Source organism: Equus caballus, chromosome 5 (assembly GCF_041296265.1).
Source record: "Equus caballus isolate H_3958 breed thoroughbred chromosome 5, TB-T2T, whole genome shotgun sequence".
NCBI lineage: Eukaryota > Metazoa > Chordata > Mammalia > Perissodactyla > Equidae > Equus > Equus caballus.
The window spans coordinates 96,210,294-96,238,054 of NC_091688.1; the positions used below are offsets into that span (position 1 = coordinate 96,210,294).

A 27,761-nucleotide genomic window follows, 5' to 3' on the forward strand; every position below is an offset into this window, starting at 1 on the left:
CACTTACAGACCTTCTTACAAATGTAAAATTAATGATGCTTTAAGCCAATACTTAAAGCTATTAGTAGAATGCTCTATTGATGTTTATAGTTTGTATTTCTCCAGGGGGAAAAGTCTGGGGCAATTAATGACATTTATCTTTGCATTTTTCTTGCCTTATTGAGGAAGATGGCAATGAGATCTTAGAACACTGAAGCGTTAGGCTATTGGAAACAACTCTGATATCAAAGCCTTCTGCATTCTGGATGTGTGTGCACAAATAGGATAGCTGCACAAGGTGTGTGTGAAATTCCAAGTTGATTTTCATGAGTCAGTGGTTTGGAGTCTTCTCCTTAGAAGATCCACGAAAAGCTATTTTTAGAGGAAAAGCAATTGCACTTTATTTTTAACATCCCTTAACCTTTAAATTTTTTTGCCTAGCATCTTTAAAAATTGCTGTGACAAAATTAGGTTTTACATGAAATATTTTTGAGAAATTATATTGATTTATTGCCAAGCTCTGAAGGGGAACCACTGCCTTAAATGTTTTGCAGTCCTAATTAAATATACATGGTGCTTCTCTTTATCCCAGATTTTCTCCCACCATGAATATTTTGAATATTCCTGCTACCATCCCTTCAAAGGAATTGTCTTGGAAAGCTGAACTAAATAATTTATTAATTTTATTAATTAATATTTGACCACTACTGAGTTATATATTCAATTTTAAAGTATTTTTAAAACAAAGTCATTCCATGAAAATGCTCTCTAAAGTTTTGTGGGTCATGATAAAAGAGAAAAACTTGTAGTTGTTAGATATTGGTTCTTATTTGCTTCTTTATTTTTGGCTCAGGAAATGCCTCCACAAAGATTAGATCATGTAGATTTCCATACACTTGGGCTTATGAATGGGTGTGTGTGTGTCTGTGTATTATATCTCAAATGTGTTTTTCTTAAATGAGTTTTATGTTTTAATCACGTATTATGTGCCACCCTTTAAACAGTCAAATACTGTTAAAAGGCTTATCCTGAAACCCAGACTCCTCATGCTAGCTCTACCCCCACCACCCTGCTCTCAGACATCATTACTTTCAGCTTTTTTTCAACATTTCTTCTAGCATATACCATCATGTTTGTAAATAACATGCTTGTGTTGCTGTTTCTTGCTTCATCAACATTAGACATTACATGTTAATTTTCTGTTTTGCTGGATTTAGCTCTCTCCTCACCCATTCTCCCATTATAGTTATAACACAATCTTTATTAAATCAGTGCTCAGTGTTTGCTTTTCTGTGACAATGTAAATATCCTTCACTGCTGAATCAGTCATACTGTGATCATGTTCCCGTTCTCAGACACATTTTTCTTTTCTCTAGAGTTGAGAACTTATTAAGTTTTATTTGCTTTGCTTTTTTGTGCTAATGACTAAATCTTAACAGTTTTCCATGTGCCCAAACACATCTGATAATCTTTACCCCCTTTCGAACCCAACATTTTCCTAGCTTTCTCTGCTATTCATCCTTTTGCCTCTCTTTTATTAGATACTTTGTTTCCTAGATCCTGTGTTTTCCTCTCTCTTGAATTATTCACTCATTTTGACCACAGTGGCTTTAAAACTGGGCTTTTTAATAGAAAAAAAAATGTAAGGAACCAAACTCCTATAAAAGGAAAGAGAACAGTTTTAAATAAACATGATCACTAACAATAATAACAACAGTGGCAGATATCATTTATGAGCACCTGTTGTTTACATATGTTATCAAATTCTCCTGCCAATGCCACCAGGCAGTGTTATCACCACCACTTTCCAGATGAGAAGACTGAGGCTCAGGGAGGGTCAGTCACTTGGCGAAGTCCACAGAGTCAGTGAGAAGTGAAGCTGGAGTTCACACCTGATTTCAAGTTAGAGTATAATCCTTGTGTGATCCCTGAACAAAGAATTACTACGGTGATAATTTCCTGAGGCCTCAAGTTTGTCTTTGAATCTCCTCTAATGCCCCATGAAAGAAAGGCTTTGACTCCATTACAACGCCTGGGCTTTTGCAAACAACCAGAAACACGCTTGGGCAGCAGTGGGGAGGCAACTTTTCCACTAGTACTGATGAAATTCAGCAAACAAGATTCTCAGCCCAAATGTGAAAGTCCGAATGTCCAGTCCGGGTGTGCACACTCTGTAGACGTCCAGACCCTTCCTCGTTAGAGGCAGGACCGCTTCACAGTGGAGAGATACGGGCCCTCTGGCAGCAGATGGCTGCACAGAAAGGCTATACTTCCACTTCCTGCCCAGGCCTGTGGGTTTTGCAGAAACCGCAGAGTTTACCACGATTTGGGGTAAAAGGTGTTACAGCTCTTTCAGCCTTTGTGGTTTTTTGTTTCTTTTTCTTTTCACGCCTTCTTTCCTGCTTGTAAGGTAACTCGGGAGCCAGTTTACTGAGAAGAGGAAAAGCAAAAGGTACTTTTGCATCCTAATTACAGAGGGCCTCCTGGGAGAATTTGTAAAATTCAGGACAGAAGAGAGGGAGAGCAGACCCTTTGTCAGCAGTGAAATCATTCTGTTTATCTCTTCTGCTTAATTTTGAACTTTGCTCTAGCTCCTTCCTGCAAAATACCATGCAATTTCAGAGTGGTTTTAAGAAAGAGAAAAACTCCTGTCTCCCTGTTTTGGAGTCTCCCTCTTTTTCCCCTTCTCCCCTTGTTGTTTGTGCTGTGGAGTCAATTCCAACTCCTATATCAGACAATGCTCCACTGCTATTCACAGGATTTGCATGGCCACTTTTTTTGGAAGTGGATGGCCAAGTCCTTTTCCTAGTCTGGAAGCTCCACTGAACCCTGTCCCATGCTGGTAGACCGGTGGCGTAGCTTTCAGCATTACAGCAACACTGTAGCCACCACATGACAACTGCAGACAAGTGGTGTGGTTCCCAAATCTGAAGCCCTAGACCACCAGGGCCGGTTTCTTCCCTTGTTGCTAGCATGCAAAATCTATTTGGTGTCTCTGACATTTTATTCACTCATCAGTTTTTCTCTTCAACTGGCTGCTCTGATTTCCATAGAACTGGTCAGACTGATTACAACAGTGCAGAATAGTTTGCTCAAGGGAATACAATCTCGCCATGTCCAAAGCTCAGACTGTATTGTTGTCACTAAATGGATTTAAAAGGCAACCCGCTCACAGTTGAATAACTTGAGAAATTGGTGCACCTTGGAGTTTATCTTTGGTGTCCTTCTGTGCGTCATCTTTAGACTACTTCAATATAACTGCAACAACCGTCAACAATTCTCAGGTACCCCAGGAGTCAATTAACGTTTAGTCAGAATGGGTTCAACCCAATTACGTGTAAATCTTTACTTAATTTTTTTTTTTTTTTACTAACCTAGAGTTAATTAAACCAAATCAAATGAGTCACTGCTTAGGGCAAATGTTTGAAGGATAAATTCCCTTCTGCCTGCCAACTTCGAAGTAATTTGCATTAGCAAAGGAGCCTAGAGATCTTCACAATGGTTTGTTAATAGTAACATAATTTTAAAATAATGTGGTAGTTTATGAACCTCATTTCATGAGAATAAGTTTAACAAGAGAATGGGTTCAGAAAAAAAATTAAAATAGCAGTGAATGACTACATTGCGTGATGTTTCTTAATGGGAACCACCAATCTCCATTTCATTGGATGAAGAATGGTCCCCTCAAGTTAGGCGGTCTTTCTCATTTGCCCAGCACAGCCATTTGGAAGACCGAGAGGGATGTCCTTGGAGAAACGCAGGAGGCATCGAGGATGCCAACTAGATTAGTAGGATCTTCTTTCAGATGAGGTGTCATGGTCAGATTACCTTCAAGGATGTGAAAGAATGCATTTTGGAGTCAGACTTGGGATCAAATTTTGGGTTAACAGCTGTGGAACTTGAAAGTAATTCCTTAAACTCTCTAAAATTTTTGTATCCTTATATGAAGAATTGGAATTTTTGCACTTACTTTATAGGGTAGCTGTGAGGATTAAATATGTAAATATTCCAGAAGAGTGGTGGGTGCAATAAATATGCAGGGGACATTGGTATTGTATTAATAGTGGTAATAGTAGCCACAATAACAATATTGATTGTTTGAGGAATACATAAACCATATTGGTAATGTGGAAAAAGACGTCTTGACTTCTGTATTCATTTGTTAATATTATTTTGAGAGATCCAAACATATAGCATTGTGTTTGAGAGGATGGGAACTAATATTAGACTAAATTTGGTGGCACATCCAAGTTCTGTTAATTGATTAGTAGACTGACCTCAATCAAGCTAACTTCAGCTTTCTAAGTCTCAGTTTCTTTAGCTATAAATGAAGATAATAATTTTATCTAAAGTTAACAAATCTATTGCAAACATTCACTGAGTTAATGCATGCAAAGGCTTACCTAGAGCCTGGCACATAACAAGCACCCAATAAATGGTTATTATTTTTATGTTATTATAAATTATTATCATTAATATTACAATCAAGCACCTGAGACTTAAGTTGGCTCAGTTTCCAACTGAGGCTGAAGGCCTTCGCAAGCATACAAATTTTATCCAACCTTCCCAAAACTTAGGGTAAGAAAATAAGGATATGGGTCAACCCCAGAGGAAGTAGAAGAGCTAATAAGAAACAGCAAAATAAAGAAATTTGATTAAGTTTTTTTCTGGCTTAAGTGTATATCCTTGTGAGATAAGGGAATGGTTGCAGTAGCACAGAAGCGGTATTTTGTTTTATTTATTTATTTATTTTCTAGTTTTATTGAGATATAATTGGCATGGAGCGTTGTGTTAGTTTAAAGTGTACAACATAATGATTTGACATATGTATATATTGTAAAATGTTTACCACAATAAGTCTAGTCAACATCCATCACCTCGTATATTACAATTTTTTTCTTTGATGAGAACTTTTAAGACCTACTCTCTTGGGGCTGGCTCGGTGGCACACTGGTTAAGTTCACACGGCCTGTGGTTCATCGGTTCAGATCCTGGGTGCAGACAAGGCACCACTTGGCAAAAGCCATGCTGTGGTAGGCGTCCCACATATAAAGTAGAGGAAGATGGGCATGGATGTTAGCTCAGGGCCAGTCTTCCTCAGCAAAAAGAGGAGGATTGGCAGTAGTTAGCTCAGGGCTAATCTTTCTCAAAAAAAACAAAAAAAAAGATTTACTCTCTTAGCAGCTTTCAAATACGAATACAATATTGTTAACTATGCCATACATTACATCCTCAGAACTTATTTATCTTATAACCAGAAGTTTGTACCTTTTGACTACCTTCACCTATTTTCCCCACCCCCGACCCTTTGTCTCTGGCAACCACCAATCTGTTTTCTGTTTTCTGAGTTTGGTTTTTTAGATTCCACATATGAATGAGATCATACAGTATTTGTCTTTCTCTGTCTGACTTATTTCACTTAGCCTACTGTTCTCAAGGTCCATCCATGTTGTTGCAAATGGCAAGATTTGCTTCTTTTTATGGCTGAATAATATTCCGTTATATGTATAACATTTTCTTCATCCACTGTTCTGTTGATGGACACTGAGGTTGTTTCCGTGTCTTGGCTATTGTAAATAATATTGCCGTAAACATGGGGGTGCAGCTCTCTCTTCAAGATAGTGATTTCATTTCCTTCAGATATTCACCCAGAAGTGGAATTGCCGGATCATATAGTAGTTCTATTTTTAATTTTTTAAGGAACCCAGAAAAGGTATTTTGAAAAGTCCCTCTAACAACATCCTTAAGTCAGACCCCTGAAAAGTAAATAATAAGGCATATAGGCAGAGAAATGAAACTCAGGATGACAGTTCTTGTCTTAAAGGCAACAAATAGGATCTGGTCAAACTGGTTAATGCTTTCTCACCACTATCTAACGTAGACTAGTGTAAGATGTGCCTGCCACCTCAATTTCCTAATTTGTAAAGAACCATGGGGATAATGATTTCTAGGTCATAGGGTGGCTGTAGACACTAGAAGAGAATGTGTACAAACCACTTGGTATACCTGCCAGGTCCCATCATCATCCATCATCATCGTTTTGTGTGCAAAATTCTCACAGATTTACCAAGGTCCAAGCAGAACAATAATTTATTCCTGGATAGTTGAGGATTATTTATTTTTCTCTAGCTGTAGAATTTTTGGACTGTGATGCATTTTGGAAAGATGTAATAAAAAAAGACATTAAATCAGTCTAAATTAGGATGAAAGTGATCTTTTTCCTCTTAATTCTTAGAATGAGAGCAGTAACAACTGAGTCCTTACAGGAACTCTTACTTCTACAGTGATGACTATGTATCCAAGAAAGAAATGAGGATAAGACTATTTGTGTTGGATTCTGATAGACTTTGATCACTTATTAAATGAATAATTGCTTGATTTATCTAGTCATTCACACATCTTTAATGAAACCCTACCTTGTGGGTCTAGGTCCCGGGGGTACTGAGATTTATCATTCCCAGGTTCCAGATTTAAGATTCTCTGACTCTTCAAAGTGAAGTACCAAATTTCACTCATTACATTTAGGACTTAAATATTTTTCACAAAGAATACATAGCTTTACTTTTTCTTTTGATTCTGATTAGAATATATATTCATATATAAAGTTCAAGCAATGCGAAGAACACAAAGACCAAACAAAAATTCCCTGTATTCCACCACTCGGTGTGAACCATTGTAAATATTTTGATTAACATCCTTTCAAATATTTGTCTTTGCAAGCTTCCTCTCAAACCTGGCTGCATCAAAGAACCATGGTGAGATTCTCGCAAATGTTTGAAGGAGTGTGACGTGAAATAGAGATTTATTCCATATGCCCTGAAGGTTGGACTAAGGTTTATGGGAAGAAATCACAGAGAGAAAGATTTTGACCTAATTTAAAGAGAGACCAGATCCACGTGGTCTGAAGTGAAAAGGCTGACCTTAGGAAGTAATGAGCTTCCTATCGCTGCAAATCTTCAAGCAAATACTAGGAAACCATGAGAGCGTTTGCTGTAGAAGTAGGGAATGCAAATATCTTCTTTAAGACTTCTTCCAGCTCAGGAGCCTATGATTTTATGCATTAAATCAGTCATGAAATGGCTAAAATATTTGAAATGGTATGAAAAAGAAATTTGTCCAAATTAACTGTTGACCTCAGTGCTCTGTTTCAAACCCTTTCATATGTGGTTTATATGCTGTCTCATGTGACACTAGCTGAATTGTTGCTGGACCTAATCTCAGAACTAGTCTTTCAAAGGTCTCTATATTTATCTTACCAGTTTTCAACATTTTTTGAAAGCTCTACTCAGAAAAACAGCAAAAATGTTTTCAAAATGAGCAACAGCAATTATTTTCTGTAGTTAAATGAGAATATCTGGCGGCCATTATTACCAATGACTTTATTAGCTGGAGTATATGATTATCCTGATAGAATATGAAAGGCTGCCAAGAATATCAGTTTAGTCAAACTCAGATTATTATCTACTCTGACCATTTTTTATTATGTATTAAATCTGTTTTAGAAGAATAAATCCAGCATGAATAATATTTGTCAAATTTTTATACATTACCAACTTTATTTAGAATTTGTTTTTTTAAAGTTTCATGACCAAGAGAAAAGAGAAATATGCTTTAAAATATAGAAACAAGTAATTCAGTAGATGGTTAGGGAAGCTTTTAAAATTTGAAATAACTATAAGGAACCAGTACCATTATATAAATAGGCAGATCTTTTTTTTTTAATCTACAGAAGTACTATTCTTAAAGAAAAACATTGTTTTATTTCAGGCGGTGGGACAGAATAGATCATATTTTCCAGTTAAATCAAGCCTAAAGGTAACATAATACTTATATATTCAACATGACCCTTAAGAGGATTGGAACTAATTATGTCTCTTCTGAAACACGGAATCAGATGCTGACAACCTGGTGAAAATGTTGGCATTTCTGGCATCATTAATTGCTCCCTGAAGACATCATTTCAGTGTGCTACCACAACCTGAAAGGTTTATAGTAACATCAGTGGGACAACAGTGGGTAGCCTTATGGAAAGAGTTTGGGGTTTAAAGACACAGACTTGAAGCCTGGTTCTTGACTTACTAGCTGTGTTTTTGGACAGTTTTTTAATTTCTTTCTGCCTTTTACTCATCTGTAAATTGGAGATGATACCTAGATAGAAAGGAAATGAGATAATATATGTACAAAGCACAGTAGGATCTCAATAACATAGAGCCAGTATTAACATTAATAACACTACTTACTTTTACACAAATGCATTTATGCTGCCTTCAGGAGTAATATTAGTTGTAATCATGATAACAATACAGTAGTCCCCCCAATCTGTGGTTTTGACCCATGGGCAACTGCGGTCCAAAAATATTAAATGGAAAATTCCAGAAATAAACAATTCTTAAGTTTTAAACTGTATGCTGTTTCGAGTAGCAAGATGAAATCTCATGCTGTCCTGCTTCATGCCATTCAGGACGTGAATCATCCCTTTGTCCATCGGATCCATGCTGTATATAGTACTCATCCATTAGTTACTTAGTAGCCCTCTTGGTTATCAGATTGACTATCATGTTATCACAATGATTGTACTTAATAATGGCCCCAAACCAACTTTATAAATAGTTATTATTTTTAATCTCTTATTGTGCCTAATTTGTAAATTAAACTTTATCATAGGGATGTATGTATAGGAAAAAGCATAGTATTGTCATGTGCTATGTAACAACATTTTGGTTAATGATGGGCAGCAAATATAATGGCTCTCCCATGAGATTAGTATCATATAGCTTAGGTGTGTAGTAGGCTGTGCCATCTAGGTTTTTGTAAGTACTGTAGGGGAGGAAGAAATTTTCTTCTACTCTTCTAGGTTCTTCTGGCTGGCCTAAGAATTAAATTAACGTGAGACAGATTAACAGGAGAAAAACAAACAAAGGTTTAATAACATGCATACATGGGAGAAACTCAGGAAAACTGAGTGATTGGTCAAAAATGCTGAAGGCCTCACCTTAAATACCACCCTCAGCAAAAGGCAAAAGAAGATGTTGGGGGTGGGGAGAGTTAGGGACTTCAAAGGGAAGGAAGGCAATTCACAGGTAAATGAAAAGGAGCAAAGGTTTGAAAAACAACTGTGTATTTGGCCACACAGAAACAGAAGAACACAGAGGGGAGCCCAACAATCAAGCTTTTCTAGGTTCCTCCCTGTCTAAACCCAGTTCACATTATGCTAAGGTGACAGCTTGCTTTCTGAGATGGATTTTGTTTGTTTGTTTGAGGAAGATTAGCCCTGAACTAACATCTCCTGCCAATCCTCCACTTTTTGCTGAGGAAGACTGGCCCTAAGCTAACATCCGTGCCCATGTATGTAGGACGCCTACCGCAGCATGGCATGCCAAGTGGTGCCATGTCCGCACCCGGGATCCGAACTGGTGAACCCCGGGCCGCTGAAGTGGAACTTGCACACTTAACTGCTGTGCCACCAGACCGGCCCCCTGAGATGGATTTTTAAGCTGAGTTCTTTTAGATGGTTAAGGGGGAGGTAACAAGAAAAATTTTTGGAGTCTTTTGTTTCATAAAATAATCAACCTAAAATAATCTTCATGTTACAGAGACAACTTTTGGGGTGGCAAATTTGTTCCCCTTCAGTACAGTCTGATGTTCAAACAGTGATGAAATTGCCTAATGATGCTTTTCTCAGAACAAACGTGTCCCTGTGGGTAAGCAACACAGGACGTAGGGATCGGTACTGTCATGGTTTTGGGCATCCACTGGGGGTATTGGAATGTATCCTCTGTGGATAAGGAGGGACTATTGTAAAATAATGCTAATAGTCAACACTTATAGAATTTTAAAATAATTTCTAAGGCATTTTAGCATCTGTAGTTTTGTTTGATCAAACCTGTTAGGTAAGTAGGGAAGTATTGTTATTATTCTCGTTTTATAGATAAAAAACTAAAACTGATGGGTACAAAGTTCTAGTTAAAAAGTAAATAAGTTATGGGGATTTATTGTACAGTGTGGCGACTATGGTTAATAATACTGTATTTATCTTTGAAAGTTGTTAAGAGAGTAGATTTTAAAAGTTCTCATCACAAGAGAAACATTTATAACAATGTGTGGTGATGGATGCTAATTAGGCTTATTGTGGTAACCGTTTCACAATATATACAAATATTGAGTCATTATGTTGTACATCTGAAACTAATATATTCTGTCAATTATATCTCCAAAAAATAAAAGACTAGGTGTAGTGTTTAGAATTTGGAGTTAAACTTCAGCTCACCTTTCACCTCCACTTGCCTGACAGTGGGTTTCCCACCCATTCTAAGCCTCTTGTTTGGAGAGTGGGGAGAGGAGCAGTGTCCTCCAAAATCTTCGATGTTTCTGCACTGTCCGCTGTGCACAGCCTGAGTGCTTTCACTTATCCAAATCGCTCAGTAAGCTGGTCCCAACCTCCATTTCCGGTTTTATCTGGCAACACTGATCTGCAGTCTTTTGGGAATCCTTTCCCCAAACACATTATTTACTTTCTTGATTCTGTTCCTACTGTTTTCTTGGCTTGAATGTTCTTCTTCTTAATTGAGAAAATTCTACCCATGCATTAAGGCCCAGCTCAATGACACCTGCTCTAAGAATTCCTTCCTAATGCCAGATTTGGAACGAGCAACTCCCTCTTCTGTGCATCTGTGCCGCCTTATTTATGCCTCTGAGATTACTTCTCACTGCCTGACTTGTGTTAGAGTCAGCTGTGCATGCTTCTAGCTCCCCTACTGGACTGTCAGCTCCTTGAGCAAGAAACCACATCTTTTTAATCTCAGTGTCCCAGATCCTCCCATTTCCTTTCCTCCCCAGACCCCCGGCCTCCAAGCCAGTGAAGACTTTGAAATGTAGACACATAGTAGACGTAGAAATATCTTTTAAATTGATTTTAATGACTACAGTACAAACAGTATGAATCAAAAATGCAAGGATGTCCAAGAAAGGGTTTTAGTTGAAAAAATTAAGGCTTACAGAACTTAACACAGTGATAGATATGTAGTACATGTTTCAAACAATAGTTGTTAACCACAATTAGGGGCTGATATTAGAGATGATAGCGCCCAAACTTTTGGCGTACGTGATACTCAGAATGTCTCTTATCCCTTCCCAGTAAAGGTCCCTTGGTGCCATCAATGGACAAAGTATTAAATTGGCTGAACTATTATTCTCAGTGTGTGTGACACTGCTGACAGTCCTGTTACATTTATGAGGTGATGTGGAGGGAGAACCCTCTCTGTGTTGATGCATAAGCTGTGGGATGGCCTTAGCTTGGGAATGGGCCGGCTGAGAGGTGATCGTCCAGGCGAGCAGAGAGGAGGGCAGCTGTGGTCAGCAGGATGGTCTGAGGGACAGAGCTGCCTTCGGCTGCATGGTCCATGCAGTCTGAGCTTCGGTCCCACATGCGTGCTCTTCGCCCTTTCAACACAGCTGTGGAGTCAGAGGCTGATAGAGAGCGAAAAAACACTTCCCTTCCAAGAACTGAGAGCCTTTCCAGAGAAACAAATTCTGACCACCTCATTGACATGCAAGGAAGCTGAGCTGCCAGCTATCTGCTGACCTCAAGGCTGTGATAGGTTAACACTTGGAAACACTTTTCTGCTCTCTGTCAAGGGCTCACATCCCCAGACCACAGTTTCCCATCGATTCCAGTTATCACTCACTCAATCCGTCATTCATTCACTCAGCCAGTTTGTATTGAGCCTCTCCTGTCTGCCTATGACTGTGCTGGGCCGTGCAGGGATGGACAGTGCCCTTGAGGAGAAAAGCGCCTGTGTCACACATCTCAAAGACTGACAAACCCAGAAGCCCACGGAGCGGCCTCCCAGTCATCCTGAAAGTCTCCCCTCCCAGCCCTTCAGACGGGGTCTACGGCTCCCCCTTCCACTGAGGCTCCTGCCCCGCAGCCCAGGTGTATTCACGGCTGCAGCCAAAGGACAGTCCAGCACATGTTGGGGTGCTGGAGCCTAACTATACAAAGGGTAGATTCTGCCCGAGACTAGTTCACTTTTCGGTAAGTAGTGAATTTTCTAAGAAAACGCATCCAGCACTGGGAGTCCCCTAGCTCAGACAGCCTAAGTCGCCACCGCAGGGGAATACTCACCAATGTCCCATGCTCAGGCAGGCACTTTACACAGCAAACCAAAGACCAAGACATCTTTCTCGGTCTCTATGAGCTTCCCCTTAACAGGGGTGTCATCTGTTATACCTTCTTTTTTTGGAAGGACACATAAGGAAGGTAGGACGATGATACTGAAAAGTAAATGAATTAAAGGTGAATGTGTGCCACTGTGCAGAAGAGAAGGGTGAGGTGCCCAAGAGACTGTCCAGCTCTTACATCCACAGTCAGCGCTAGAAGAGGGGAGACTTTAACACCCAGGGGCCTCATACATGCCTTTATTGAAGTAAGAGGAAAAATATGTAAGTAAGGCGAATGGAACTTGCTTTCAAGTATCTGATGGGATTAATCTCAAAAAGTTCTGCCCAGAGTAGTGTATTTATGTCATGGGTCTAGGACGTATTTTGCTATAGTATTCAATTCGGCATCAACGATCATTCATCAAACGCTTCCAGGATGTCAATCACTGTCACTAAGTGCACAGACAATGCATTTCTCCTTCCTGCTTCTCTGAGGGATATTCACAGTGTGAGTAGAGGCTTTAAATTAGTATTTCCTTATTTGCTTGAGCCCCAAAGGAAATCAAGTGCAATGATGAAATGTTTCCTTGCTCAGTCCAGTGTGGTCTCTTTTCTGACTCTAACCTGGGCTGTTTCCACTTGGGAGCTCTGTAAAGAGGAGGGCAAATCTTGAGATTTTACTGCTGAGGATGTCTACACTGGGTGTGTCTGTTGGTTACATGGAATCCTAGAGCTGGAAAAGGAAGTAGAGATCACTGAGTCAAGAGGATTTCAACTGTGTTCAGCAGAGCCCTCTCTGCAGGAACTGGTGTGTGTGTGTAAAACAGAATTAGGGCAAGGGGTGACAGGTTGGATTTTGAACAGTACATGGTCAGCTATTATTAGCCTGGGCTCAAGATCTCTTTTATCTGTCATGTACCTCAAGCTTCTAACTGAAATTTCATTTATAAAAATGGTCGTGCTTCTAAAAGCAAAACCCTGTTTCATCTACACTGTACTCTCAACACTTCTGCCAACAAATGTGTGGTTTTTTTCCCCACACCAACCAATTCTCCAACACCACCAGGGAGTCCTACAATTCAATTATGATACTATTCGGATAGAGTATGTGCAGACTGCACAGGTGACGGGCTGGGTGCACAAGACTGCGCCCCCGCTTCCAATCCAAGTCAGGCCTCCCATACTCCCCAACTGGCTATGAATCAGAGCTCCCCACAGCCCCTCATCTCAGGTTTGTTAATCTGCTAGAATGGCTCACAGAACTCAGAAAAACAGTCTACCTACTAGACTACATTTGCTATAAAAGGATGCAACTCAAGAAAAGTCACATGGAAGAGAGGCATAGGACGAGCTGTGGGAAAGCAGCATGGAACTCCCGTGTCCTCTCTGGGTGCACTACTCTCCCAGCATCTCCATGTCTTCACCAGCCTGCAAGCTCTCCGAAGACTTAGATTATGGCTTCATTGTGTAGGCACAATTGATCACATCGTTGGCCATCAGTGATTAACCCAACCTCCAGCCCCTCTCCCTTCCTCAGAGTCAGAGAGTGGCATTGAAAGTTCCAACGGCTCTAATCACATGGTTGGTTCCTCTGACAACCAGCCCCCCATCCTCAGGGGCTCTCTAAAATTCCCCTCATTAACATAAATTCAGGTGAGGTTGAAAGGGGCTTGCTATGAATAAGGAAAGACGCTCCTTTCACCTTTATCACTCAGAGCTGTTTCAGGAGCTGGGGTGAAGACTAAAATATGTGTTTCTTATTATATCACAATATCACAGCTTCTGAAACAAACAAGGACATGCACCACAAATTTAGTTCAACTGAGACCCTGAGAGTTTAAGTGACTTGTTCAAGGTCACACAACTCCTTAGAGACAGAGCCAGAACTAGCACTCATGCCTTCCTCGCAGCCTTATTTCAATCTTGGTGGTGTTTTTGACAGCAGGGATTCTGAGGTCAGACTACTTGGGTTCAAACCCCAGTTCATCTACTTACTAGCTGTGTGACTATAGGTAAGGTAGTTTCCCTCTCTGTGCCTCAATATCTTCATCGATAAAGTCAAGATATTAGCAGTACCCTCTTCTGTGATTCTTATGAGCATCAAGTGGGCTAAAATGTATAAAGCACTTAAAAATGTGCTTGACATTTAATAAAAACTATGTAAGTGGGAGCTATTATTATTATTCAAAGGTTTTAAAAAGTTCTCCTGACCCCATAGGACCCACCATAGACCCTAAAATCCTGGAGTTATCATTCCTTTACGCAAGGCCACAGAAGGCCCCTCTTAGAAAGTAAATGCACTATCTGGGTAAAAATAGCACAGTAAGCCACTGTCACTCTCCAATAGCTCAGAAACAGTGACTTCCCTTAGCTCTAGCCACTTGGTAGGGCCTTCTAAGAATGAGACGTAGAACAGTTAAGCTTTAATGCAGACTTGGGGATGGGATTTCTTCAGAGAAACCAAGGATGGGTGTGAGGGCTGAGAGCGGGGCGTGTCTGCAGAGAAGGTACTTGTAAGAGAAAAGAGATTCCTGAAACAAATGCTGCCCCTTTCAAAATCCTCTTCTGGGCCCATGTCAGAGACCGCGGCACAGAATGAACATCCACACAGTTCCCAGAAAGCGCTGGGCCTGGGGCTCCATGTGCTCACTCCCTGCAAACGTCCTCTTCTCCGTCCTCACTGCACGGGCACTCTCCATTCCCTCACCTTCTGGTTCAGGTAACAGACTGAACGTAGCAGTGAGAAAGGAAAGAAATAGAGCACGTTTATAAGGGAAGACTGAGAGTTTGGAGAGGGGACGGGGGGATGTGCCATTGGTCAGACCTGTTGAGGGTGAGTGACGGGCTGGGGGGGGTTCTCAAGAAGGCAGCAATGAGATGAAACTATGACATCCGCAGGTCAGCGCCTCTCCCTCGTGAGTTTCCTTGCATGTCTGCCAGCTCTGAAGTGGGAGGCCAGGGCCGAGCCCCAAGTTCATGTCCTTGTAGAGTGTCTCATTTTTTAAGATCATTTGGAAGAGGTCAAGTTCTAATGGTGTGTGTGTGTGTGTGTGTGTCTGTGAAAGGGAGAGGGAGACAGAGAGAGGGAAAAAAGAGCGATGGAGTTGAGGGGGAGTGACTTTCACTACTAAACTAATGGCAGTCCCACGTCACCTAGATGTGAATTGGACAGGACCCTATGAAATAAGTCATAACCCAGAAGGCAGTTCTTGGCAATGAAATTCAAATGATCTGGTTTCTTTTGAGCAAGAACTTCAACCTCACCTTCACTACCTGTGAAATAGAATTATAACGTTTGCTTTTCTGCTCCAGGTAGACACTTCTCAGATAACCAGCTGTTTTAATTGCTGTGAACCGCCCTGTTATTAACAAGATTGTGTTAAATAGTTTGGCTCCATTGACTGGTGACATTTCTTTGATATCAACTGCCCGGAATTTATTCTGACTGATGAGATGGCTTTATCAGTGTGTTGGGTTTTAGAGGACTACAAAGATATCCAAAATAACAATAGCTTAAAGGACATGGAAGTGCATTTCTCTCCTATTTATATAAATTCTGTATGTAGGCAGTCCAGGGCTGATCTGACCTTTTCTTGATTGTCAAAGATTGGTGCTGTTTCTAACTGTCATTCTTAGTGTACTGCCTCATGATCCAATATGGCTGCTTGAGCTCCAACCATTAATCTGCCTTCGGATAGCAGGAAGGAGGAAGGGGAAAATAAATAAAGTTCTCGTAAGCAGACTTCCCAGAAGTCTCATCACTTCTCTTTACATATAAATGGCCAAAATTTAGTCACATGACCATGCCTAACTGGGAACGATTTGGAAATGCAGTGTTTTAATTGGTGCCCAGCTAATAATTAGGGTTCTGTTATAAAGAAGGGGAAAGTAGGTACTAGGAAGCAACCGTCCGCAGTCAAAGAACAGTTGCTTATTTTCTCCCTTATTTTCCGTACCTGTGTTGCATGACTTTGTAAATGTCTTTTCTGCATACAGGTTATTTTATATCAGAGAATGTATCAAGTTTCTGCCTGAGGATCGTAGATATTATATGACTCAGAAGAAGAGAAGCTGAATAATAAATAATTTGCTGTATCATTGTGCATTTAAAGTTAAGCAACTGGCTTTTAAACTACTTTTTTATAAGATCCAGATTCCAAATGGCCAAATTGTGACTAAATGGGACTTTAGTCATTTTTATTTGCTCTCATTACTTAGAGTAATAGGAATGCATTGAGAATTTAGACTTATAACCATTAAAAACATCCAATTTACACTACACAATGAATAACATTTAATTATATACAGTTTATAGCATTTTTATTGGTGGTGAGTCAAGATTTTCTTTTAATGCCTAGCATGGTGTCTTACACATAAAAGATCTGTAATCAGTGAGTGCCAAATTGGATTGACCTTCACTCTCAGTTGAATTTATTTGCCTGGAAGATAAAAGACCTGTGACAGCTTCTGCTACTGTCCAATCATCAGTCTCATGACATGGTCACACTGGCCCTGATTTAATTTGGCTGTATTGGGTGGTTGCGGGTTACTGCGATGCATAGAAGGGCCCATGGGGTTCAGGTCACTTCCTAGCCATGTACATGTTTCGACTCTGACAGTGACCCACTTGCAGCTTCAGGGACTGGGAGCTCTTCCAGAATACTGAAGTGCCTAGAGATCAATCAAATCGGTTCTCACCTGGAGAATAAGGATTATCACAAAATTCATTACTAAGTGCAATTACCATATTTCTGATAGTCTTTAATCTTCCTTAATCCTTCTCAACTATTGATTTGGTGGCATACTGTAAGAGTGCATTTGATTATTTTCTTTGTATCTCAGCTATATGTCCTGTGATTTATCTTTTAAAAATGGCATAAATTTGCAATGAGACGCTCCACTGAGTGTCTCTGATTACAATTTAACAACAGACCAAACTCACACCTCTCATTAGATTTAATTTGGCTTTAACATACACTTCTAGCCTGTTTGGAATTAGGACAGCCTTCTCCTTTGATTAGCTTCTTGGGCACTGTTTCAGTTTCCTTCCTGATCACCTTTATAATGCATTAAACTGGACAACAAGGGGCTGAGATTCATAGATTTATAAAGGCAGTCACCATATTTATTTGTGGCATTGGCTCTTAGAGTCTCTACTTTTGCTAGTGGCTAGAGTGAAAATTGTACAGTCTACAACTGGGCTATTTAAAAAAATGTCTTTAAAAAATTTTCTGTATGGAACAAAACTTCCCCACAAATCCACGTTCTCTGCCAGCTCGGACGGGGCTGGGTGGTGGGACGGTAGAGGATGAGTTCTTAGACTTACAGTTGAAGGTATTTTGTCCATCTGTTTTTTCTCAGTTTGCCTTACTTCAATGTTTTTGAGGGAAATATTCTTTCTTCATGGTTTTTCTCAGGCCCCACTTCCGTTAGCCAAGATGCTGACTGTGTGAAGGAGAATGCTTAGATCCCCTCATGATAATGGGGCACATAAGGAGAGGCAGCGTGTCCATGTGCAGGTCCTGGCCCTGCCCGTGGGTTCTCCCCACCCTCCCTAGAGTTGATGTGGTCTTCTCGGTTGCTAGGTAACTGCGGGCATCCCCCATTGGCTCAGGGCTGGCGAAACCTGTGAACTGTTTCTTCAGCACCTGTTGAGCCCTCTGGTCCTACCATGCTGACTTAGCTTTACAGTTGTCCCACTGGCACGTAGCCCCTCAAGACTCTGCCACTTCCTTCCTCTGGACACTACCTTGGGGTGTCCACTGCTGGGACAGTGCTGTGTCTGCCAGGGTGTCACCCTGACCCTAAACATAGCAGCTCCATGGCAGTCCTTCTGGCATTCAGCTTTCCTCTCTTCTGTGAACTCCAGGGAGACTCCGGGGGCCCTCCTCCACCACGTGGAAGCTGGAGGACATTCAGAGTATCATCATGGCCCTCTCCTTACCATTCTCCTCCTCCAGAAGTGTCCACACACGTGTGCCAGGACACCTGTGAGGCTATGTCCTCAACGGCTTGTAGCCATTCTTTCTTTCTATTCCAAGTTTCTGTTCTTTCGTCATCCTCCCAGTGCTGGGTTTGATGCTGAAGCAGTTGTGGTGGAGAAGTAAGGACCCTATCTCCTGCTTCTCTTCCTAGCTTGTGCCCTCCTAGGAGAACTTTGTCTGCAAAGGCCTCTGCAGGCTGTTTCCCCTCCTTCTCGAGTTGGCCTTTGCTCTCCCACTTCTCCAGGGCTATAATGATGGACGGGTTGCCATGGGTGTGGGGAAGGGGTACGAGACGATGCTGTTACCAATCCAAGAAAATAATCAGGAGGTACTTGAAGGTTTAAAGAGTATTGTTGTTGCTTCACTGAAATACCTTCCCTATCTTTCTGAACTCCACAACTTCATTCTTTCCCATTCTCGAAAAAAAATACATTTTTAAAAATACTTTTTCCTTTAAATTGATAAGTAGGAAGTGAGTTCCTAGGCTATCCTTATTCTTTGGTTAGTAGAGTAAACTTGAATAGTTAAAATAATTTTGTTATTTTAATCAATTTAAATAAAGCTATTTAAATCAATTTTATTAATTACCAACGTGACAGATAGCCACAGTAGCTAAGCCATACCATACTGAAAATCTAGAAACAAGTTTTCGGGACTCAACCCAACAATCATGGGCACTCACAGGCCTCTGGCCGGCTCATAACAACAAATTCCTGAGCCCGGGACTTTTGAGGAACCAAATTCAGGTCAAAGTCTACTTCCAAGTGGGGATAGGGCCGCATCCTCCTGTTTCTGAGAGCCAGGAAACTCCAGATGGGGAACAAGCCAAGGAATTCAAGGAGTCAGAGGGCAGCAAGTATGGTGCAGGGAAGAGTTCGTCTCTACAGCACCGTCTTCTTGATCCCAAGTAATTGTTCTTCCTTTTGTGTGGTTTACATTTACAGAGCGAGGGTGCGCATAAAAGATAAGGCAGGATGTGAATTTGACCAGGTGTGTATGGTTATCACCAAGCTTAGAGGAAAAAAATTTCCCTTCTATATATACAGTGGATCGTAAATCAGTCAGCAAACACCAACCAGTGCCACTCTGTGCCCGATATCGGGTTGGGCTCTTTGACGTTAGAGAACATTTTCCACACAGTTCCTGATTCAAAAGAGCTGTAATCTTTTTTAAAAAGATCATTCATTCACTCATAAAATATTTATTGAGTCTATCCTTTGTGCTAGGCACTGCGATCTGTGGGCGGAGAGCAGAAACAGATAGATATGAACCCTGTTCCATGGAGCTTATGATCAGGTGACACAGATATTTGGTAAATGACTCTGACTGCATCCCAATACCCCCAGTTCTGGCCGTAGGGAGTTCTTTTTCTTTACTATCAGATAAAAGAATTCAAGCACATTCTGGGGGACCTCAGGACCCCCTCCTGACTCCTGTGGAGATGCCAGGAGTCCTTGCTGTTCTGGCTGTCACTTGGCAGGCCTCGCTCTGGACTGGGGCTCTGCTGACATGTTTCTGGCGTCTGTCATATTCAGAGACTCTGAGTCCCAGGACTGTAAACCCCCAGACCTACTCTAACCCTCAACCAATCCTCCCCTCACAAAAAAAGGCAGCCAAAAACCTCTTTTTACCTCCCAGAAACACTGCCCTCTCCACCATGAAGGTGGCCCTTCATGGCGCTCTGCAGAACAGCCCTGTGTCTCTGTCTTAACTATTCCCTTCCTAGGTCGTGGGCTTCACTTTCACAAAACCCAAAGGACTCATCGAAGCATTTCCCAAACAAAAAGAGCTGAACTCCCCTGAAGACGAATTCCATTTCCACGCCCTTTGTTGTGTTCTGCTAACAAGCAAGGGGAGGCTTGGCATGACGTGGGAGCCCATTGCGTGGTACCCATCTCCTGGGGGCCAATACCAGAAGGATGAGTGAAGTTTTCCAGAATAAGAAGTAGCTGAAGGGTAGGGGGCAGGCAGATGGGGAAGAGCATTTCAGGCATAGGCAACAGCATGTGCAGAACCCCTAAGTATCCAAGAGGCACAGCATTCAGGGAACAACAAGGCAGGTACTGCTGGGGCGTGGAGAGGGAAGAAGAGAGAGGAATGAAGTTGGAGAGGTAGACAGGAATCTTGTGTGCCATGAAAGAGATTTTGGTCTTCATTCTAAGGATAATAGGAAAATAACAACTTTATGCAGCATATGCATGGGCTCGTTTGTGAACGTGTGCGTATAATGATCAGGTTTCCTTTAAAAACAGCTGTGTGGAGAATGGCTTAACTAACAATATCAGGTGGCAGAGACTAGAGGCTAAATGAGCAGGAGCAGTGGTGTGTACCCATGTTCTCCCACCCAAGTGCAGACCTGTCGGACGTCAGAGGTTTCTTCTTCAGGCCCCAGGAGGGAGGATGCTGCAGCCCAGCCACAAGTGATGCTCCCAAAGTGGGAGGCAGGGTAACAACCATGATCATTTATGTAGCAGGACTGCATGCTTATGCACGCTGTTGGAGAATGGAATAATTTCATGGGGGAAAGGTTCTTCCTGAGCTGGGATCCAAGGCAGATGTCTGGTGAAGCTCACGAAGCTCAAATTTCCAAGCCCTTCCCTTGCCCAGGCCTTTTCCCAGGCCCCAGGTCTGGTCTTATATTCACTTCGGTAAACAAAGTTGTACACTCTTCAGGTCCTACAAAACCTGCATCCACTTCTGTCTGGTATGGTACTCAGATATTCAAGGAGAAAGTGAGATTTGAACTGGCCCTTGAAAGAAAATTAGGCTGTGCATATGCCCAAAGGAATGGGAGCTGGTTCAGGATGAGGAGAGCTGTGGGAACAGTGTGCAGGGTGCATCTCAAGGCAGAGAGTTGACTGATTGATGGGCGCTGGGGGTCACTAAAGTAGGGATCAGATTCCCCAACCCATCATCCAACGTGTCTGCAGGGCCATTGTTTAGCTATGAGAGTTCTTTGGGACGTAAGAAACGCAACGCCTCTCAGGTTAGCTCAAGCAAGGGGAGGATTATTGTAATGGATTGTTATGACCTGGAGTACGTCGGCTGGAGTTAGAGGGTAGACCAGGATCCAGAGAAGCAACAATTGGAATAAATAGAATTTCCCACTAGTCCTCCACCATCATTGGACCTAGATATTTTCTACCTGTGTAGAAAATTAGATGTCCACTACCAGCTGCCAATTCTTTCTCTCTACTGTCAATGTAATTTCTTAGCTTCATAATTTTTACTTGCTTACAGTATCTGCTTCCTCGTGGTTCTGGTTCTGTTGCTAACTTCTCCATTTTTTCCACATTTCCAAATTCAGATTCTCAAGAGAGGAAGTCTCTGCCTCGTTCATTGTTCCTTGACTGGCAGGTCAGATCAGTGGCTAGCCTACGGCTCGGGTTTGCATACCTTGTCCAATCAGGTAGCCTGGTGTGTGCAGAAGCCTTGTCCAAGGATCCAGCAAGGGTTGTGTGCAGAGGAATCTCCCTTACAAGAGTCTACAGGTGAGGCCGGCATAATGAAGGACATGTCCAATGTAGCTGAACTAGTAATAGTTAATACCTCCTGAGGGCTTACTCTGTGTCACTGTGGCAGATTCAATTCTGAGCTCTCCCTGTATATTAACCCTTTTAATCCTATCAACAATCTTATAGAGTAGTTACTACCATTGTCCCCGTTTAATTTAGGAAGAAACTGAAACCCAGCGGGTTAAAGGAATTTGCTCAAGGTCACACAGCTAACTGGCGGAACCGGCATCCTGCCAGGTAGTATGTTTTAGAGTCCACTGTCTTCTACACCCTATGGCTAAATATGGGATTTTATGAGGGATGGGTTATAGCAGAGACTAGAGGCAGAGAAATCTCTTAGGGGACTAAAGGAGGTCAGTGATGCAGTGGATGGAGAGCAAAGGAGGAGCTAAGAAAGATGCAGGATGATTAGGGAGGAAAGGATTTCCCAGACACATAAAACAGGAAGAATGACTTGGATTTGGTGATAAATTGGAAAAGAGATTTTGAAACAAATATTCAAGTGAAACATATTATACGTGCCCTCCTAATGAAAAACAATGAGTTGGAGAAGAAATTAAGCATTTCTTAGTGGAAAAATAAGTTAATTGGCTATTTGGAAGTAGAGAATCTAAAGATTTTATTGCATGCTGTGGAAGAATTGTTATATTCTTTCTTACAGAGAAGCACTTTATAGTGAAAATTTCCCTGCCTCTGGATAGTCCCCACGAAAGGCTGGTTAGACATCTAGGACATTGAAAAACTCTGGGTTTTCATTTACATAATGTAGGTCAGAATTTTGAAGAGAAGACTTTTTCCCCCTTAGTTTGTAGCATGAAATAAAGAAATCTTCTGGGATGAGGTACATCTTCACTGTTGATATTCAAGCTTCTCAGAGTCTCCTGAGGAGCCACGCGTGACAGCAGACGGGCCCAGCAACGTAACAGGTGTGCAGAGGTGTGGACAAGAGTCCCTGGAAGCCCGAGGCCGGGCAGCCACTGCTGTCTGTGGAGTCTGGGATATTCTTCCCAGAAGGGAATTTTTAACAATTGACCCTTCTTCCTACTTTAGGTTTTTGGCTGCCATCATCAGTTGTAATCCCCCCAAATTGTGTCCAAGTCTTAGACTGCTTTGAGTGGGGTCACAGTCCTGCTTCCCCAACTGCTGTCCGGCTTCACCCAGCCTGTCTCAGAGGGAAACGCCCACCACAGCAGCTGTGCTGGGAGATGTGCCTCTCGCGCCTTCCTCATCTTTGTTCAAACTGTTCTCCTCTTGACCAGTTCCGCTTTTCACTCCCTGTGCCTCTTTATGAAACCTCACACTCACCTAAATCACTTTTATTGCCCTTTCTCCTAAGTTCTTAGGGTTTCTACAACCTGTGCTATTTGAGGAAACCAGTGTCAACTGTATTTAAGGTCTACAGGCTATATCTTTAGACTATATCTTAATGTTTTAGACTGAGAAAAAGACAGGACTGCTTTAAAAGACCAGGATTCGAATAGAAGTATTGGAGGTCATATAGCCTAGGTACAGTGTAACCTTGTTGGACAGTAAGGCTGTAAAAACCCACAAGATGAAGTTCTGCTGAGGAGCAGGCTGTAAGACGTTTGAGGCTGTCCTGAAGCTCCAGCGGCTCTGAATCTCACAGAGGCCATGGGAACTGTCACCAGAAGGGGAGGCGCTGGGCCCGCCACTGTTGTTTCTCTGGGCAGTTTGAACTCTGAGAAGAGAGCAAAGAAGGGCAGGAATGCTTTGAAGTAGAAGAAGGGACAACTTTCTTCTTGTCAGTAGTGTGACTAGTAGGACCCGGGGTAAAAATGATGCCTCTCTCCAAGACCAGCGAGTGGTCAACGATAGTGGACGATGGGCCAGCTGTGCGTGCTTCCTTAGAATTTTGCTGACTGTTACGCATCTATCTTTATCCCTATACAGAACAATTAACTAATTGAGATGTTTTTATCAGAAAGCAATAATTTTTCAGTTAGGTAATGAATCAGGAGCCAAAGGCCCAGTTTCTAATCCTGGTTCTAGGTCGAGACTTGAACAAGGCACTGAACTTTGCTAAGCTGTAATGGTTTTCACCCATGAAATGGAAGTATCCACCCACCTACAGACATTCTGTGTAAAAGCACGTAGAAACTGTTCATTTAAGTGTCAAATAGTAACTAAGCTGCAGTGTCGCAGGCCTGGTCTCGTCACAGGCGGGTACATCAATGAATAAGAGCAGGTGGGACTCAGAGACTTGGATAACTGGCTAGGTCACATGTGCTGGTTTTTCACTTGGCTTGGTTATCCACAGCTTTCTTTCTTTCTTTTTTTTTATGAAACCAGTGTCCGCTGAATAACTGTTATATGCCAGGAATGTTTATGAGTGGATCAAATCTACAGATCAATTATTGGGCCTCATGATGGAACAGTAATAAGGAAGCCAAATTCCAGACAGGACTTGGCTGCAAACTAGCTTTGTGACTATCAAAAACAACTCTGCCTCATGTCCTTGTCTGTAGATGAGGGAGTCGGACTGCATGATCTCCAAGACTCCTTTTAGCTTTGACATATGCAGCTTTGTTTACTCCTACAGGCATCACCACTCTCTTGGTGACATGGTTGGCTAAAAAGTTGGCATGTTGCCTAAAAAGAACTCTCCAGCTCTCAGGATACGCCTTGCAAATTCCAACCAACTAGATGATGGCCAAAGTCACGGGGTTATACTCTGGAGTGTGATTATATGTCATTTTATTCTTATTTCAATTGTTTCCCCGTGAGATTACTCATCCCTCCATGGCTGGAATCAAGTGCATGATATAGATTATTGTCTGGATCTAGTAAAACTCATTTGTTATCAGAAGCCTGGATTTGCATTTCGACATTCTAAAATTATCTACATTTTTCCCCCTGAAGTAGGTCAAATTCTGCCCCCACTGACTTATGTGTTTTACTTATTCCCTGGACCAATTAATGCCTTTTTACATATCATGAAAGTATAAAATTTAGTTCAGCACTCATCAGAATGATTTGTTCATTTCAGATTAATGAAGTTTCATTATATTGTCCAAAAAGAGAGGGACAATCTGGTAAATATCAGATCTTAATATGCAGTACAGGTGTGTTAGCCCAAGGACTCCAATACCACAGATGAGAGTAAATACCAAGAGTTTCCAAGAGACAAGTTTTACTGTTGTGGGAATGAAATCCAGTTACAGGAGTCTGAAGACAATGAGGGAGTGTAGAGTGTAGTTAGAGTGTATTATGGAACCAGACTGCCTGCATTTGAATCCAAACTCTGTCAATTACCAGTGGGTGATGCTGGACAAGTTACTAACCTCTCTGTGCCTCAGTTTCCTCATCTGTCAAGTGTAGATGATAATAGTGCCAAATTCAAAGAATATAATGAATTAATATTTGTGAAGTGTGTAGAACAGTGCCTGACAAAGGGAAAATATAATTTGGGGCTATTATTTAGGAGACAGTTGAAGGGAGAGGAAATAGAAGTAGCAGACACATTGTGTAGAGAAGCTGGTAGTAGAGGGAGGGAAGAAATGGGACCACACTTACAGGAAGAGGAAGACTCAAGCGATCGAGCACAGGGGTTGGGATCTATTTTATTTCCCAAGATAAGGGAGTCTGTGAATACTTGAAGGCAGATGGAACAGAGCCAGTGAACAGAAAGGCAGAAGAGGGAGGGGATAGCTGTGGGGACAGGATGCTCTGTAACAAGGAGACAGGAAATTGGAGTTGATGGGAGGTAAGTAATTCTAGAATAGCTTTCTCTGTGTTCCTCAAGAGTCCAGATAGCCTCTATAATATCTTACATACCTGGTATTGAAATTCTGAAGACAACAGCACAGACTACCATACCCCTCAGCTGTTCAGGATCAGGCAGTGGGTGGGGAGAGATTAGTGTGCTGATGTGGGGTGAGCAGAGGGAACTCTAATGACGTGCTAAAGAGTAGCTATAGCCCTGTGGTGCAGCTGGGTCACTCTGGAAAGAACATCACAGGCAGACTAACACAGTGGTCACCAGATGGAGGCAAAGTGGCTGTAGGAACACAAGCATCAGGCATTCTTAGCCAAACCACAGACAACTCAGGGCCCACCAACAAGCCACTGCATTGCAACAAGTCATTGCACTGAACTGGGCGGGTTCAGGTGTCAGTGGAGTGACCACTCACACATGAATCTTTTTACTACAATTGCCACAGGAAACTAATCCAGGCCAAGATTCAAATTCAAGATGAAGATCACATACACGCATACTCAGATGGTCTTTTCTATCTTAACTAGATCTTTAAAAATAGACTATAATCTGGTTTAGTAAATAAAGCTGCTTTAACTGAAATCTTGGGGCTCTCATATCCAGAGAGAGGACCAGCTTTGCAAGCGGATTGGGTGTCACACATATGTGGCAATGTGGGAAGAACACAACAGAGCAATGAGCTTAACTGAAACAAGAGGAAGAGGAGTTGTTTTGAGCAGGAAAATCTTGAGCAGCATCAGGGAAAATGTTCAGGGTGGAAAGAGCTAATGTGTCTAAGAGAGGCCCATTAGGGTCTGTTCATCCTGTACTCTCAGGAAAGACCCATACTTGGGTGTGGATGGAAGCCAGTGATTGAAAGGTAAAGCATTAAATGGAATTAAACGTGAAAGAGTGCCATCACCTGACTTGTGGTGGGCTTGAAATAAGTATTTCTATCTTTGCTCCCTTCCACAAAGGTGACTCCCTTTTAAAATATTGCTTCTCAATATAGATTAAAAAGTTGTGTCTGCAGCTAAAGGGATTCCAGGCATCAGTAGAGGAAGTGGAGAAGATTCTTTTCAGTAGGACACCATTCCCAGAGTTCCCCAGTGGTGCACTTGGGCAGCCACTTCATCTACCAGCGAAACTGAACCTGCTAATTATTTGCTGGTAGAGTATCCCACACTAATGGAGTCCCCCTCAGTGCTTCTGAGATCCAATATACCAGCTCTGCATACCATCCCTACCTTCTGCTTATTGCACTGCTAACCACTCCCACCATGACCTTCAGAGGTTCACCCCTGGGCAGAGCCAGAAGGGCCTAGGAGTTTTATTCCCCTGCAAAGCAGCAATGACTAATGGATGTGGGAGTAGAAAGGCCCAGACCCCTTGTTTAGAGATACAACAAACTCTGAGGTATGATTTACACTCCAGAGTTTCCCAAAGGTTCAGACTGAAGCTGGACTCATCCGAAATTTCACCCCTGCTTGGCCTCTTGTCCTTCTCTGTCCTACTTTCCCACTCTCTTACTGGTTCCTCCTGGGAGCACATCCTTAATAAGTCACTCGCATACAAATTCTTGGCTCAGAGCCTGCTTCTTGGAGTACTCAGCCTAAAACAGTCCTTACTTGTTCTTCATTCATTCATTTGTTCATTCATTTAAAAAATTGCACTGAGGGTTTAAGTGCTTTCCTCCTGGTCTAGTGAAGAAGAGTGATGTATGGTTAGGTGAAATGTGGCCGTAGATATTCTTGAGGTGTTATGTGGGGCATGTAGAGACAACATATTTTGAGAGCCAAGGGCCATTTTTACAATGTGAGCATGGCATCATACCTGATAAAGTGACTTACACTTCAGAGGTTCTTATGCATGCTAGAAGGTTTGATCAGTCCTTGGCTTCATAATGTTGACCATTGAGGAGTTCTGATCATTTGCTTAGAATTCTATTTTATTCACAAACCTTTCTTGGGCTCTTACTATAAATCAGAGTGTGAGAGACTGACAGACTCATAAGTACAATAGGATGACAGAAGCCCATCTTGAATAATGTATACATGCTATGGAGATATGATCAAAGGATGATACTTTTCCAAGGAAATGAAAGGCCGGGTCTTGGAGAACAAGTATGATTGATTCTGGACAGAAGGAGAGAGAGGCTCTTTAGAAATGGCAAACTCCACAGCAACTTGGGGTGAAAGAGCATTGGCAGATCTCTCGAGAAGCGAGTGATGTAGAGGGTTGAAGTAGCAGGTTCGCATGAAGAGCAGAGACGGTGGTGAACCCGGAGGTGTAGGTTGGATCCACTCAGGGGTGGCCGTAGGTACTTCTGAACTTTACCCTGCAGCAATGGGGAACTTTCTAAGATATTTAGGATTTGCCAAGGTTTGCCTTAGAAACAGTATGAAGGAT

At 41.9% G+C, this 27,761-nt stretch overlaps 1 protein-coding gene across 7 annotated transcripts in view; it reads left to right on the plus strand.

Annotated features, from left to right (window-relative positions):
* PTGER3 (prostaglandin E receptor 3) overlaps positions 1-27,761 on the plus strand; it is a 244,471-nt gene that overhangs the window by 39,523 nt on the left and 177,187 nt on the right. For 2 of the 7 annotated variants that reach the window (XM_023641853.2, XM_023641854.2), the window contains exon 3: positions 21,430-21,613. The exons of the other annotated variants lie outside the window; for them this stretch is intronic. In XM_023641853.2, the coding sequence (XP_023497621.1) occupies positions 21,430-21,613 (184 nt within the window). The remainder of the gene's footprint in view (positions 1-21,429; positions 21,614-27,761) is intronic. 7 annotated transcript variants of the gene reach the window in all.